This window comes from Siniperca chuatsi, linkage group LG15 (assembly GCF_020085105.1).
Source record: "Siniperca chuatsi isolate FFG_IHB_CAS linkage group LG15, ASM2008510v1, whole genome shotgun sequence".
In the NCBI taxonomy this organism is placed as follows: Eukaryota; Metazoa; Chordata; class Actinopteri; order Centrarchiformes; family Sinipercidae; genus Siniperca; species Siniperca chuatsi.
In genome coordinates this window covers 14,806,929-14,821,875 of record NC_058056.1, presented here as the reverse complement: position 1 = coordinate 14,821,875, position 14,947 = coordinate 14,806,929, and the positions used below count along the sequence as shown (strand labels likewise).

The following is a 14,947-nucleotide window of genomic DNA, read 5'->3' as shown; positions in this document are numbered from 1 at the left end:
TGTATAGCACACATGACCATCTTTGTTAGGGAATCTAAAAAGTAGATTAGTTGGCTGCTGTTAAGTCCCTGAGATCAATGCACTTCTAAATCTTGAGTTGAAATGATGTTTAAGGTGAATCAGACACTTAACAGGGATTGAAGCACGAAGCATGATAGGAAGAGCCTCCATCAGCTCAAAAGTAGTTTTTGTAAGTAAACATAACTTTGCATTAGCAGAGTAGCTCTTTGTTTTGTGCTGTAAAAGCACAGCGGCACTGTTTTCAGTTTCAGATTAAGCACAGGCACTTTTGTATTCGAAGCCACCAATTTACAGTATTTAGCAGCACAATCCTCCACAAGACAGGGGGCTGAGGAGATAAACAGATGTGATGTGGAGCCTGAAGGCTTCCTCCTTCAAACCAACAGGAAGAGTCCTTCTCCGTTCTGTGAGGTCGGGGCTGTTCATATCTGTGCAAGTTTGGTTTAGTGCACACAAGATTCCTCTCAACGCAAGTTTATTTTTTTCCTTTGTTGATGTTTTATTTTAACACTTTAAATTTCTATTACCAACAGCACACACTATACTGTTTTCATGCTTCTCAAAGTTTCAGAAAAGCATAATAATTCTCTTCTTGTGTCTTCCTGTTTCTGTCAAAGGCGACAGTAATGATGCTGTGTGGTTTCCTGTTTATTCTCTTCTGGTTTATGATGACACAAGGACCTACTGAAGGCCCCACCAGATGATTGGCCAATGTTACTGTACTGCAGGGTTCAAGTTTTAAGTTCTCTCTCTCTGTCTACTTCCTCCTAGTATCCATTTTATGCTCTCGCAGAGAGGGTGGTTCAAGTGTTCAGCAGGGAGAATATTCAATAACTTTCTTGGATTTGCATGTGAGTTCCCATTACCCAGGCAGTCTGCCCACGGAACTGGGAGCTTTCAAAGGCTCTGTTTGTTGAGAGAAAGAGTGTGTGTGTGTAAGAAGAGAGCAGCGGACTGAGTGATTACCGTTGAGAAACCTTGAAATGCACCGAGACTCATTTGATTCTGACAATTGACAAACACCGTACTAGCATCTGTCTTCTTACTAGGACAACTGTGAGGAAATCGCCAAACTTTTGGATATTTCACAGTCAAAATGAATCACAACAGTGCTTTCATCTCAGATGAAATCTTGCATCATCCTCAACATGCCTGACTGATCAAATTACACAGGGAATCATTGAGACCGATGCCAAGTTTTTTTCTTACAGTGTGTGAGTAATACACAAATCATCTATTATTTGTAAGTGATTCCAGCAACTTAGACAAATTATCATTTGTAATTTAATTAATTAACCAAATTTCACCTTTAACCTAATTTAAGTTTTATCCTTTTACTTTGAAAGTGGAGGGATTCAACTCTCATTTAGCCAGAGTGTATGGGCCTGTTTTTTTCCCAGAATAGGGTCACATCATTGAAAAACTATTTCACCCGCTCACTCAGTACTTCCAGGATTTAACTGGCAGCTCGAATTTTCTGGGAATCTACTGCATGCTGGTTAAAACCAACTCTTGGTTTCTTCCTTTCTCTGGACAGGGCTGTAGCAAAAATTAAACACAAACCATGTCTTTATGCTCTAAAAAGTGCTTTTTCATTTGAAGTAACTGGAAGCAAATGTACAATAAAATTCTAACGTTGTACACCTTTGTCAAACAAGTTTAAAACACATCAACATGTCAAATAGACCATTTCCACAAAGACACTTGCATGAATGCGTCCCACTCAAGCTGTAACATAGTCAAAACTAAATGTAATTTTAAAAGCTAATCACGCCATTTTTTCTGGGATCACAGGAATGCTTGAGAGTTCATCAGGTGCAGCCCTGGTTCTTGTTGAGCATGTGTTTGGGTGACTCCTTGGCACTTTGCACCCTCATGTCTCTGGGGAATGTGACAGCCTCGTACTGTCCGTAGCGTCTTAGACAAAGCCATAGAGAATGAGACGAGTGTAGGATGAATGGTGGATCAATGAGGAGACTCTTGGCTCTCCAGCAGTTCAGGCGAAGTGAAGGAAAAGTTATGAAACTCTTCCTGGTTGATGGAAGGGATCAGAGGGTCATCAATGGGCGTGAGGGTGGGCTCTTCCTGAGTAAAATCTGGGTCAAAGTTGTTGACGTCCTCTGGTGTTTTCTGGAGGGGAATCATAAAGAATTATTCATCAGCAGCAACATTTTAGCAAAAAACAGTTAGAGCCACAAGGTAAGTCAAACCCTACATAATGTCTTCATCATCATTTATGCACACACTATCGTGCCATCAATAAAGCCATTCATGTGACTTACGATTCTGGGCTTGAAGGGTGGCTCCATTTCTCTACGATTCAGCTTCTCCCAATTGATGCCAGTGAAGAAGGCGTGGCTGGTCACGGCGCTCTCTCCGCCCTCTGAGGCCACACAGCCCAGACGCCGGGCTGGGTTTTTGGTCAAGAACTGCGAAAACCAAAAGATGGATGAATTCACAGACACTTAAGACTAAATAAGGAATTTAAAAAATCTGTAAAATATATAGAAAATGATTGTAAGATAACATAAGAGCATTTAGTTATTTCTTTATGATCTGTACAAAGTGAGGAAATGTGATACATGTTATTCAACTAGATCAGACCAGATTATTTTGGAGTAATGCCAAACTGGACTATAGCCAGGATGACATCCAGTCAGTCCCCGCCTCCCAACTCACAAAAACACACCCTAGATTATGTCTGGCGTCTCCCACAATGTTGAACTAGGTTCAATACAGTGCAACTAAGGTATCTCAACTTCCTGGTGTTGTACACAATAAAACAATAGAACAGTGAATCACCTGTTGAACTCTGTGTTCCTCTGCCACCAATGTAGTAGTAGGTGGCAGAGGCCAGAGGGAGAGGCCCAAACAAAACAAACTCAAAATTGAAAAACTTTGTTTTTAGTTCACTCTGGGAGGAAAAAACAAATGTGTTTTGGACAGCTCTCTCTCTCGGCCGCGGAGTTTGTGCACACCTTAGGGCTAGCGGTGACATTCAGACTAGGCCACAACAAACTAACGATCCTCCGTCTCCACTGTGACAGTGTCCAGATTAACTCGAAGTCATTGTAAAGATTAATATGTCTTGCCATATTAGCTCCAAACACTATTAGCTACCAGACAACACCACATGCCTCAGCAAAACTAACTTCACAAAGAAAGAGAGCAGAGATTAGACAATGCAGACAAAGAAGAATGGCACTAACGTGGAGTTGAAAAGATAAAAAAAGGGGATGAACTTAAAACACTCACAAATCACACATGCCTCACATACTGTTGATCATTTACAGAAGTATACAACCACTTTTGGATTGATCTACCAGCTTCTTGCTGTTAACACATCAAGACATCTGGGCAAAGAAACATTACAGTTTAATGCTTATGCAGTTGCGTGCAGGGATTTGCAGCTGTGAGGATGATTTTGATGACGTGATTTGTAGTTAATCATAGCTAACATATTAAAAAACCACACCAGTGCACCAGTATGGTCTGTCTAACTCCCAGTTAGACAGACCAGCAGGGGGTCAATCAGTTCAGGAGCTTACAAACCACAAAACTAAAGAAAGACTATTCCACTTAAGTTGATGACATCTTTCCATGGCTACACGTCAGCTGTGCCATCCTCAGTACCAGACCTGCCATGTCAGCATTACTGCATGAAGAAGCCATTCTCCACTACACCAGCAGAAATATACAAAGCAATCAGAAAGGAATACTAGTGTGGAAACTTTTAGTCAATCATTCAGTTAGTCAACTGGCGGGAAATTTATCAACAATTTTGATTGAATCGATTAATCATCAATAGTCATTCAGTCATCTATAAAGCAAAAACATCAAATATTTGCTGGTTTCAGCTTCTGCAATGTGATGGTTTAGTGTTTTATATCAATGTAAATAGAACATCTTTGCAAAAATGAATGATGATTATTTAAAAAGTAATTATTCTCAACAAACTCAACACTGATAATACTTTCTATAGATATCCTCACAAAACCCTGAACAACCTGACAACTCCATAAACTTGCTTACAGGAACAAGAAGAACCTTGCAACGGATCAACCTTCAGTATAAATAGTGCAGTGGCGTTCAAATCCACTCACGACGACATGCATCTTTACTTAACGTGTGACACAAAGTTCCAGTGCTTCCTTAAGCATGGTGGCATAACAACAAGGATAAGACGAGGAGAACAGGGTGCAAAGATGGGAGGAATGGAGGGAGGAGGTGTCATCGTATTTTTAGCTTGTGTGCTGTGGCCGGGCAGTGGACCATGCCTTAATATAGTTATGTAAGAGACCTGGGCCAAACAGCTGGCTGGCAGAGCTCCATAGGGCTGCCAGTCACTCTGAAGGACAACAAATAACAAACCCTGATCACAGAAATCCAGAGCAAAGCTGTTCCAACCTTTGATATGTTATTTTATCACACTGTAGGCACATGTTACATTGTCCAGGAATGCAGGGAATTGGTCTTTTAGTAAATGTTCACAGAATTTATTGGTTTTCCTCCACAATGCTGGTCACAAATCCAGAGAGAAATTGATTTCCTCTATCATTAGTTCAGTTTAAAAAAAAGCTTCATAGACATTTCCTGCAATTGTATATTTTGAAAAAAGTCAGACAGAGACAGTATGAGGAGGGTAAATATCTGCCAAAAACACCAAGACTACAGCAACACCTGGCTTTCATCCAATTTTTTTTACAGTTGATGAACCACTTAGTGTGAATGCAAAATTAAAAGACTCACAGCTTTGAGTATATTCACTGCCTCTTTGCTGAGCCAAGACGCATAAACAATCTCTTCATTGAGGATGGACTCAAAGAGGTCATCTTCATTTTCGGCCTCGAAGGGGGCGTGTCCTGACAGCATCTCATACAGTAGCACCCCGAGAGCCCACCAATCAACAGAGGGCCCATACAGCATCTCCTGCAGGATCTGTGGAAACATGTCACATCATACTATTAAAGTTAACCATCACAGCACAGAGAGAATTAGAGACTAGATGTGTTGGATGTGTGTGTTGCCAGTGAGGCTACACTGAGGAGCAAGTGTTAAGGACAGCAAAGAAGCCTTTCATAAATCCAGACACACAGTCTTGGTCAGAGAAAAATCTCTCAAACATCAGGACACAGATCATCTTAATCCATCATTATGAAAATCAAACACGCCTGTAAAGAAGCATTCCGATGAGGGGATCAGGGCAAGTCAAGTCAACAGCGCCATTCACAAGCTGACCTCACAGGTACGCTGCCTTCCAGTCAGTCAGGAGGGAGTTTGGAGTGACGAGCAGTGACCACAGTGTTTGTTTTTAGTGAGGTGGTGTGATGGAGAGGGGATGGGACTGGGAACTGCATCATATGAACTCAGAAGACCTGGGCTGCAGGAAGCTAAATGTGCTTGAATGTATTATTTGCTGCAATCTGTTAATGTTAAAGAAATATAGAAATATATAAAACTTAACTGTATGCATATAAAGTTAGTGTATGTTTGTTCAGCACAAGTGTAGAAACTGACCTCGGGGGCAATGTAATCCGGGGTCCCACAGAAAGTTCCTGTGGCCACGCCTTCAAATATGCCCTCTTTGCACATGCCAAAGTCTGCAAGCTTACAGTGACCATCTTTGTCAAGAAGAACATTGTCCAGTTTTAGATCCCTGAAAGGCGAGACAAACACAGAAAGAAACAGAAAATGAGATATTTGTTTTGGGGCATTGTTATCCAGCAGACATAAATGGAAAATAGTAAAGGCTGGAAGCTAATAAGCAACCAAATTTTCATTATCCAATTGAAGGTAACAGTAGTTAAAATGTCAGTTTGTGCTCAGTCTCCAGTCGTACCCAGTTGGTGTTGTTTCTACTTATATCTGAAAGAGGTAGAATTTTGTGGTGAGACAAAAAATAAAGAAAAAAGGTCCTCTGAGGACAGTGAAACTTCTGTAGCAGCAGGAGACACTGACAGACGACTCCCTGACGATTAAATGGCAGCCAGGAAAAGTCTGACACATTCAGATGACAAATTCGGCTGGCAAGAAGGAAAAAGCCCTGATGTTAATATTTATTCTGCTTTCAGGAGAGGCAAAACTTATATAGAGATATTGTTTGTTTATTGTGGAACAGATTCTTACAGCATAGTAAATCAGAAGTGGTCACATGTACTGGAGGTAAATGTGATATTATTTTTTGTTAATGATTAATTATGTAATTTGGAACACTTTTTTTTTGGTTATCAATGTGGGTTGTTTACCTCTAAACCAAATGTGTGATTTGTGATTTTGGGGTATTTCAATAAAATTGACTTCATTTGACTGCTGAACTTAATTATTTTGTTTTTCTTATCAAATTAAAAAATGTATCATCAAAGAACCTATAGAAGAGCTGTCTGGAAGTCATTCCTAGCCACTGTGTTTTATTTTATCACGTCATACACTTTCTTTTATTACAAAGGTTATTAGTTATTACTTACTAATACTATACAAACTCCTTAGTCTCCACAGAAAGCAGTAACATTGTCTTAATATTACTTGAAATGAAAATAAAATGTATTGTAATATCAGTGGACGCATCTTCCCCAGTGCTGAATGTGCATGTGGATGCCTCCATAACCAAACAATGGAAAAAAAAATCTCTGTGTTCATGTCAGCTGGTGCTTTGTCATCTGACAGAGAGATTAAACCTGCTGAGTGTGGGCTCTAATCTGTGATAAGGAGACCAGACCAGAGGGTCGGGATTGACTGAAGCTAGAAAGAAGATATTATGTAATAGCACAGGCTGATGCTGAAGATAAATTACATTTGGGAGATGCATACAACTTTAAAAAGAAACTGATTTTTTTCTCCAGCAAAAAATAAATAAAAAAGGATCCTGAGTGATTTCTTCAAAGAGGCAGAAACAGAAATTATGAATGTAAAAGAGACAGGCTGGTCAAGCAACACTGGTTTGGTTGGAGTAATCTGTTTTGCTCTTCTCTATCGTATGCTGATTGTGTAACTGTGACTCATGGTAACTGACTCTTGCAGTCTAACAATCAGGCCATGTAAGGGCTTAGCAACAAGAAAACAAAATTGTGAAAAATGAAATGGAGGCCAGTAAATGTTTTAATGTTTAAGACGGTGATTTTCTACTCCAGATATGTGGTCAGTTCTGCTATTTGACATAGCTCCAAAGCACTTTCCAGTACTACTAACGTATACATTTTAGTATGAATGTATCCAGGGGGAAATTAATCCCAAACCCAGGCTGTTTTACTACCATGCTCTCATCACTGAGATACACAGGGCCACACATTACTATGCAAATAACCCACTGCAATTAGTGCTCCTGAACTCCTTCACCCATCCACCTCATCAAACTGGAATAGTGCATTGATTCTTGGAAAGTCTGACTTAGAATTTGAACCTCTTTCTATGGTAAGTGTGTCAGTTGGACAGTATCCACAGTAACAGTCTGGAACATTGAAAACATTGAGGTGCTGAACTCTATCACACTGTGAGAACGACAAACTGCGTAAGATACAGAGTTGCACTAATATGAAAATTTCCAAAGTAGAGAAGAGGAAGTGCTGACAAACACTCCAACGCACACAGATTTTTTATCTGACTGAGGCAAACTACCACGGCCTTCTGAAGTCTATACAAATACACATAAATTTAAGGTTATACCTCTGTGATACAAGTCACAATTTAGCAGTGTCTTGTTATACAAGATGAATTAAAGCATTCTTAAAACAAAACATTGGGATGAAGTTATTACATTTTTAAAATCCATCCTTTTTAAATATTTTGCTCCCTCCTTACATAGTGGTGGGGACAAAATATTAAGACACAACACAACACCTCTCTGGCACAGTCCCAAACAAAACTGTATAAGCTTCACAAAGGCAGTGTTTATGGCAGGGCTTTTGTACTGGATTGCATGACATTTACCAGCTGTTTATGCTGCTGTGTTCACCCCCATGTAGGCTTGTGTTTAACTGGCTCTCCTCTCTAAACAATTGTTAAAGTCAGCTAGTCTGGGTTCAGACTGTTAAGTCTGAAATTAAGTCTTCAAATGTCAATAGCTTTATCAAAAAACTCGATGTATTTTTTATCATGAAAAATTGCATAGCATAGCATTTTTAAAACAACATCTTTAAACTTCTTGTTGAGGAGGACGGTGACAGGAAACATGGACATGCTGTGGCATCAACTGAGAAGCTTCAAAGCATGACTTTACCTCAAGCTAAAAGAGCCAAATAGAGATAACTAGTTGAGTCACGAGAAGACATGCATTTTACACAACGCAGCGACTGAGGCTACGGTTATATTTTAAGGAGGAAGCGCAAGCTCTGCTCTTCTTACACTGGCCTGATGTGCGAGCTGCTATATGGCTTGTTATTTTAGTTGTAGCATGCAAACTGTGTGTGGCCTCTTAAGCTAACAGTCATGCTATGTGGTGCAGGCTGACACAGAACCCATGGACCACTAAATATAACTCAGTATTTAGCTCACATGATGCCCCCTTCCTTATCATCATGTACTGGCAAGGAGACCGCTGCTCTGCCACTCTACTCCCTGCAAGCAGCCAACAGCATCCTAAAAAGGTCTCAAGCAATTTATTCAAATAGTACCCCAGAGATTTTGAATTTCACTCCCATAAAATTGGACGATTCACAAATAACAGATTCAACAAATGGTCAAAATTGATGCAACAGAGGCCAAGACACAGTATCCTGAAATTTAGTGCCTAGTTTGGCTCAAGCTCTAAAAATGCTGTATCCTAAAAATTCATTTGACTGTCCCTGTTTGATGAATGCCCACATCTTTTTCATGCCACGAGTTTGTTATAAATTTGTAGTCTCCAAACCAAATCCGATATATAAACCTGACTATATTATCAGGGAATATCTTCTCAGACTTGACAAAGCAAGACATTATACAGCTGTTTTTTTGTTTTTTGTTTTTACAGGATGTGTACCTTTCCACAAAACTAGTAAACTGCGATTAATGTGTAAAATGTGTGGCGTTCTCCTATTCAGCCATCAAAACTTATTTTTCTTAAAACAAAAAAACAATTCAACCATTTGGAGGAGATACTTCCACATGTTTCCATTGCAGTTTCCCTATTTTCAGGAATTTTCTGGAGACGAAGGCCAATATTTTGGCTAAGACAGGATGTGCAGTCATATGACAATACTATATTCTTTAAAATACTATTTTAGGACTCATTAAAAGACAAAATATCTAGTTAAGATGGAGACTTAGTAGTGTAATACACTATTACTTTGAGTTTTGGATACCTTTGTGTGCACAAATATGTTCTACTCTATTAGCAAATTCCATTGTTATTTCTGTTCCCTGATTCAGACCTGTAGATGATGCCTTTGCTGTGCAGGAACATGAGAGCGGAGGTGATCTCTGCGGTGTAGAAACATGCTCTAGGCTCTTCAAACTTCCTGGACTTCTGGATGTGGAACATAAGATCGCCACCATTCACAAACTCCATCACAAAGAAGAGGCGGTCCTGCAAAAGGAAGCAAGGAGATGACATTTACACATGTGCACACAAACCATACTAGCCTCACAGAGGCTCCTGCGTTATTAAACCGTCCAAGAACCCATGACCATGGGCATGCTGAGATTGCTTCAAGGGTGATACGTGTCTGCTTCTCATAAATTTCACGTCTGTTTAATGGATTCCTGTGCAACTAACCGTAGTTGAAAGTCAGCGGGGCAAAAAAAATACTGATCAAACCCATAAATCTTTCTTTCTTCATTACAGGCTATGGTCGATATGTGATCTAGAAAATGAGAGCCTGGAGAAAAAAAAAAACACTGCAGGAGAACGTGATGTATTTACCTTGAGATTACATGTATAATGTTCAGTAATAATGTGTTGCACAAGCAAAGCAGGCAGCACTCTGTGTGTGGTCTCGCTGTAAAGCTGTGGGAATCTTGAAATCCACACAGTTTCTTGGTTGTACATTTCTACTGAGTCTTATTAAGTTATAACATTTTTAAACGCTAGTCATACTGATATTTGAGCTCCAAGGTGCAATTACCATTTTATCTGAAAAACCTGATTCACTCTTTAAATTAAATTCCACATGGAGAATCTGTTTCTACTTGAACATTCAAGTAACCACAGATGTAATTTCCGATAGTCTTTCTAAGTTCACAGTCAATGAATGGCTGCCTCTGGGTTTTCCAAAGTTTAGTTATCCTAAGTATTTAGCAAGACTTTATCTAAACCTCCGTGAACCTGATGACCTGATGTCTGGTGATGCAAGAGTGGATTTAATTTGCTGTTTAATGGTTAAAATGAGCAGCTGATGATAAATTGCCCTGTTGAGGGACAATTCTCTTAAGACACATTATTTGGTAAAAGAAAAAATATGTGCCCACTCCACCTCACCACAGGCGCAACACATTCCCCCCTACTAATTCCCTTTCCCACTCACTTGCTTCAAAAATCACACTGGGAAGAAGCTCAAAATTGATGAGGTGATGAGACACCTAAAAATGTCAAGATGTGGCGAAACAATGGCTATTCTGTGGTTGTGTGTGGGTCTGAATGGGTCAGGGGAGCAGTGTCAATTAGTCAATTCTTCACTTCATGCTGCTCTACTTTGATCCGAGGTGAAGCGGGTCAGAGGCGGTTCAGACAACAAAAGCTGATTAGGAGTGTCCTCTCTGTGCCAGGAAGAACAGCTCTGCCAGCAGAGCCTCATCACCCCCTCACACCCTCTCAGGCACAAGACTGGGAAATTGCTGCCACCTGCTGACCAATTTACGCATTACAATGCTGTGTCCTAATTCCGCACTACATACTAACTGTATACACTACAGTAGGTCTAACTTTACCATTTTTGTGGTTAGTATACAAAAAAAAAAGAATCAATGCCCTTAGTCATTTTGTACTAAAAGGAAACTAAAGCAATATGTGAATTGCCAGACGTCAATCAAACTGCAAATTAGGAATGTCACTACTGATGAACCTCCATTCCCTTTGTGCATTGTATTGTGGAACATTAGTGCACATCAACAGCAGTGGATTTATTAAAAAGAGTGACCTTTTTTTCAGTATACTTATTTTTCTAACTTTTCCATTGTGAACACACTGTGTACTCAAAACCCGATCAGAATTAGCATGTAGTATAGAATTTGGACACAGTTAAAAACTGGACCTGATAACAGTGTAGGGAGCAATACATGATATATCACTCAAGTGAAGGCCATGCTATTTACTAGCATGTACAAATTTATTTATTGTATCTATATGAATTTATTGGTAAGCAAGGCTGTAAGAATAGAAACTATGCCACATGAAGACCACCAAAGTACAGTAGTGCTTAGAATAAATATTTATATTTATATTTATATAAAGGTGATGTAAAGGCAGTATAAGGCATCTATATAAAAACATAGAAGGGAACTGCAAATTATTACAATATAGTGTTTTTATGTGATTCTGAAAAATAACACGAGAAAAATGGTATACTTGAAAGTTAACATATAAACTGGCATACAAGGTATTTAAACTGGGTAACGACTTTTATGTTTTAAAATGATCTTTGCAAGGTGCTTGTGTGAAAGTTAACTACAATCCAATTACCTGAAAGACAGAAAATACTGTATATTATATTATATTATATTATATGGGAAGGGAGAAGGTATTTGAAATGAGATTATTGATGGGAATCGAGAACCGGTTCCAGTTGAGAAAGGGTTCCAAATTAACCGATCCATTGGAATGGTATGCCTCCGACCTTATCAATTCCTTTTATCGATGCTGGCATGTTTTTCTGACAGTTGCACATTGCATTGCAAAACAATGACATCAAACTCATGTGCCTACGTTGCTGAAAACTTTCAACAAGGAGTCACGGCGGAGAAGAAGAAACAGTCCCAAGCGTTTCACGAAGAAAGATGACAACAGTGCTAGTTGTAATGTCTGTAAAATGATCATTTCAAGTAAGGGTGCAAACACCAGCAATATGCTGAAACATCTTTCTATGCAACATGGGCTTAAATTCCAGGAATGCAGCAAGCCCGTTATCGCGGGTAAATATCATATGTTATAATAACATTAGCGCCACGCAGGCAGGCTTAGCGAATTTTTTCTTTGACTTAAAAAAACCTAAATGAAAAGGAAAGCTGGACAAATATTCTCTCATTTCATCCATTTTAGATGATGACAGACTGTTGCAACAGCTAGCTCTCAGGCTACTGAAAATTGATCAGAAATCAATAAGGGAATTGATAAAGAATCGGACCGATAAGCAGAATTGATAATGGCATTGGAATCAGTAATACCTTATCAATTCTCATCCCTATCTGAGACAAAAGCTTTGCATCATTACTTCTATTGAATTCCCTTACAATTAAAGCCTACTGAATTGTGACACAAGTGCATGTGTGCGTATCTGAACTGACCGATGTCTGGAAGCAGCAGTACAACTGTGTGAGGTAGGGGTGACAGCGGGCCAGTGACAGCACCCTCTTTTCCGTCATGGTACACTCCACATCATCATCCTGCAAAATGATGTCCTTCTTTAACACCTTGACTGCAAAAACCCGATCTTTGCTGTTTAGTTTCGCCAGCATCACCTGCAGATACAACATACACAGAGTACGATTGAAGATAATTCAATTTTCAATTTTCCAAATTCAGCATCTCCTTGATACAAATCCTATCAGAACAGATGAGGTTTATTAATTTAAGTAAATTTATTCTGGTATTGGAAATGCTAACTGATATGCATCATATTACAAAATGTTTTGAAAACAGCTATTAAATATTTCTGAATTAACCAGACCAGATACAATTTCCTCTAGTATACTGTATATATTCCCACATTCTACCGGTCATCATTTCATTACACACAGCATTTTTACATTATCCTCTCTTGTCATTCCCACCTTGCCAAAGCTGCCCTTTCCAAGGACTTGAAGGAACGTGAAGTCTGAGATGCCCAGCCGAGAGGTCTGCTGCTGACTTTCCGTACTCTCCTTCCGTTCAGAGGGCGCCCTCTGACCTGCACTTTTGGACTGTCAGTGCAAAAAAACAAAACAAAAACACCACTTAGATCAGCCTGATTAACACCACATTTAAGTAAAATTAACTCATTTGACTTATTCTGGAAAACTCAGCCTTTGTACCACAGAGTTGCGTTTAGCGAGTCCTTCAGCCTGCAGACCCATCTCTGCGAGCTTATTGGCCAGTTCCACACTGTTGACCCCACAGTTGGGAGCGACATTGCCTCTGCAGCGGATGTGAACGTTCATTTTACAGACTGATGAGAGAAACCACACAGACAGGAACACTCAATTAAAAGACAAATTAGGACATTTGAGATCCTGATTTTGAGAGACAAACATTGACATGGGTCTTACTTTTACAGTGCAGCCCCTGCCTGACTATTCCCCACAGCAGAGAGCCACAGTGGTCACAGAAGGTGGGCGACTTGTAGTTGTGGATGTTGAACTTGTGAGGGATGTTGATGCTGAAGCCTTGGTTTATGGGCTGGGGAGAGAAGACATACTGTAAACTAACCACGTGTGTTGCAAAAATATACTCAACCACGCGTGCACATATTATAAATAAATTGCCACAAAGTGGATTGTGAAAAACATTTAGTTCCTATTTTTGTCATACTGGGACCTTGTTTCTGTTTATTGCTGCATTTGCTTCTCTCTGAATTTCCTCAAGGAAGAGAAACTTGTAATGTTCAGCAAAATATAGTAAAACTGAGCAAAAATGAAATGTTCAAATGCTAAAACAAGCACAGATGTATTTATAAAAACATATGGAAATGCTACAACAACCATGTGTGGAAAAGTATAGTATAGTACAGTGTTCTGGCTCAGTGATCAGCTCAACACAAAAACAGGAACCTGTACAGTCTGCTGATCACTGCAGGTGTTAATCAGAGGTGTGTGTGTGTGACAGTGTGTAGGAGGGGGCTGTCTTAGAGGTCTGCTATCTTCTGCACATCCTGTATTACAAAACAAAAAGGAATAGCAGCAGCAGCATGCTTGAGTGCCCTTTAACCTTCTGACACACTGATTACTTTGTTTGTGATCTGATGACCTGTTGAGACAAGAAATCCTACTGTCGTAGCAGACTGATACTGTTAAAGTGTCTTACCTGTTCTTTTGCTGGCTTCTTCATGCGTGGACACACAGTGACGACCTGCTGGTGGCATCGTTTGTGAACCACACAGGTACACACTGAGAAGACAACCACTCAAATGTCAAATTCGTAACTCGTGTCTGTACGTTTAAGCTGTGTCAAAAGGCAGAACGAGAAAATAAGGGTCTACTCACCTTGGCACTGATAACCCTGCTTTCCAAAAACACCCCTATAACAGAGAGAGACACAATCAGATCCAGTTTACAGTTCACACAAATACGTGTGAACAGCTGTGATTCATCCTTGCTCGACTTCCTCACCATATGAACTCTTTGCAGTGAAAACAGAAGGTGGGTTGACGGAGGAAAGTGGACATGAACTTGTGTCCGTTGACTTGGTGGATCCTCCGTCTCACAGCCCCCTGCCGCTTCCTTGTAAACTGCTTGTAGGTCTTCTCTTTTACTATGGCGTCGTCTGACAGAAAAGAATGAGAGAAAAAGTGTGTGTTCAAACAACAGGACTGCAACAAGTGCTGCTGTCAGTAAGTCAAAAATCCATACACTAACTCCTAGACCCGATACCACAAAAGCTAAGGTTGAAAAATATATTACAATTTTGAATGGATCACTGTTATCACATTGTGGGATTTCTTTAAAGCAGCTATAATCAGTATTTCTATATTGACAATGGATCATATCACTTACTGTATATATGTGAAAGGGGTAACTCGTAGCAACAAACCCACAAATAATTATCACCTGACTCTACAGAGCTGTATAACATTTTTCAGCTCATCGTTTTGGTTTTGTGACCCAC

The 14,947-nt window shown here is 39.7% G+C and overlaps 1 protein-coding gene across 1 annotated transcript in view; it reads right to left on the bottom strand.

Annotated features, from left to right (window-relative positions):
* Positions 1 to 1,590: 1,590 nt before the first annotated feature.
* prkcha (protein kinase C, eta, a) overlaps positions 1,591 to 14,947 on the bottom strand; it is a 26,276-nt gene continuing 12,919 nt past the window's right edge. Inside the window, exons 3-14 of the mRNA XM_044165991.1 lie at positions 14,452 to 14,605; positions 14,326 to 14,360; positions 14,147 to 14,229; positions 13,393 to 13,522; positions 13,159 to 13,292; positions 12,919 to 13,047; positions 12,433 to 12,606; positions 9,366 to 9,520; positions 5,539 to 5,677; positions 4,771 to 4,959; positions 2,304 to 2,450; positions 1,591 to 2,151 (exon numbers count right to left, since the gene is read on the bottom strand). Of these exons, the coding sequence (XP_044021926.1) occupies positions 1,987 to 2,151; positions 2,304 to 2,450; positions 4,771 to 4,959; positions 5,539 to 5,677; positions 9,366 to 9,520; positions 12,433 to 12,606; positions 12,919 to 13,047; positions 13,159 to 13,292; positions 13,393 to 13,522; positions 14,147 to 14,229; positions 14,326 to 14,360; positions 14,452 to 14,605 (1,634 nt within the window). The 3' untranslated portion in view covers positions 1,591 to 1,986. The remainder of the gene's footprint in view (positions 2,152 to 2,303; positions 2,451 to 4,770; positions 4,960 to 5,538; positions 5,678 to 9,365; positions 9,521 to 12,432; positions 12,607 to 12,918; positions 13,048 to 13,158; positions 13,293 to 13,392; positions 13,523 to 14,146; positions 14,230 to 14,325; positions 14,361 to 14,451; positions 14,606 to 14,947) is intronic.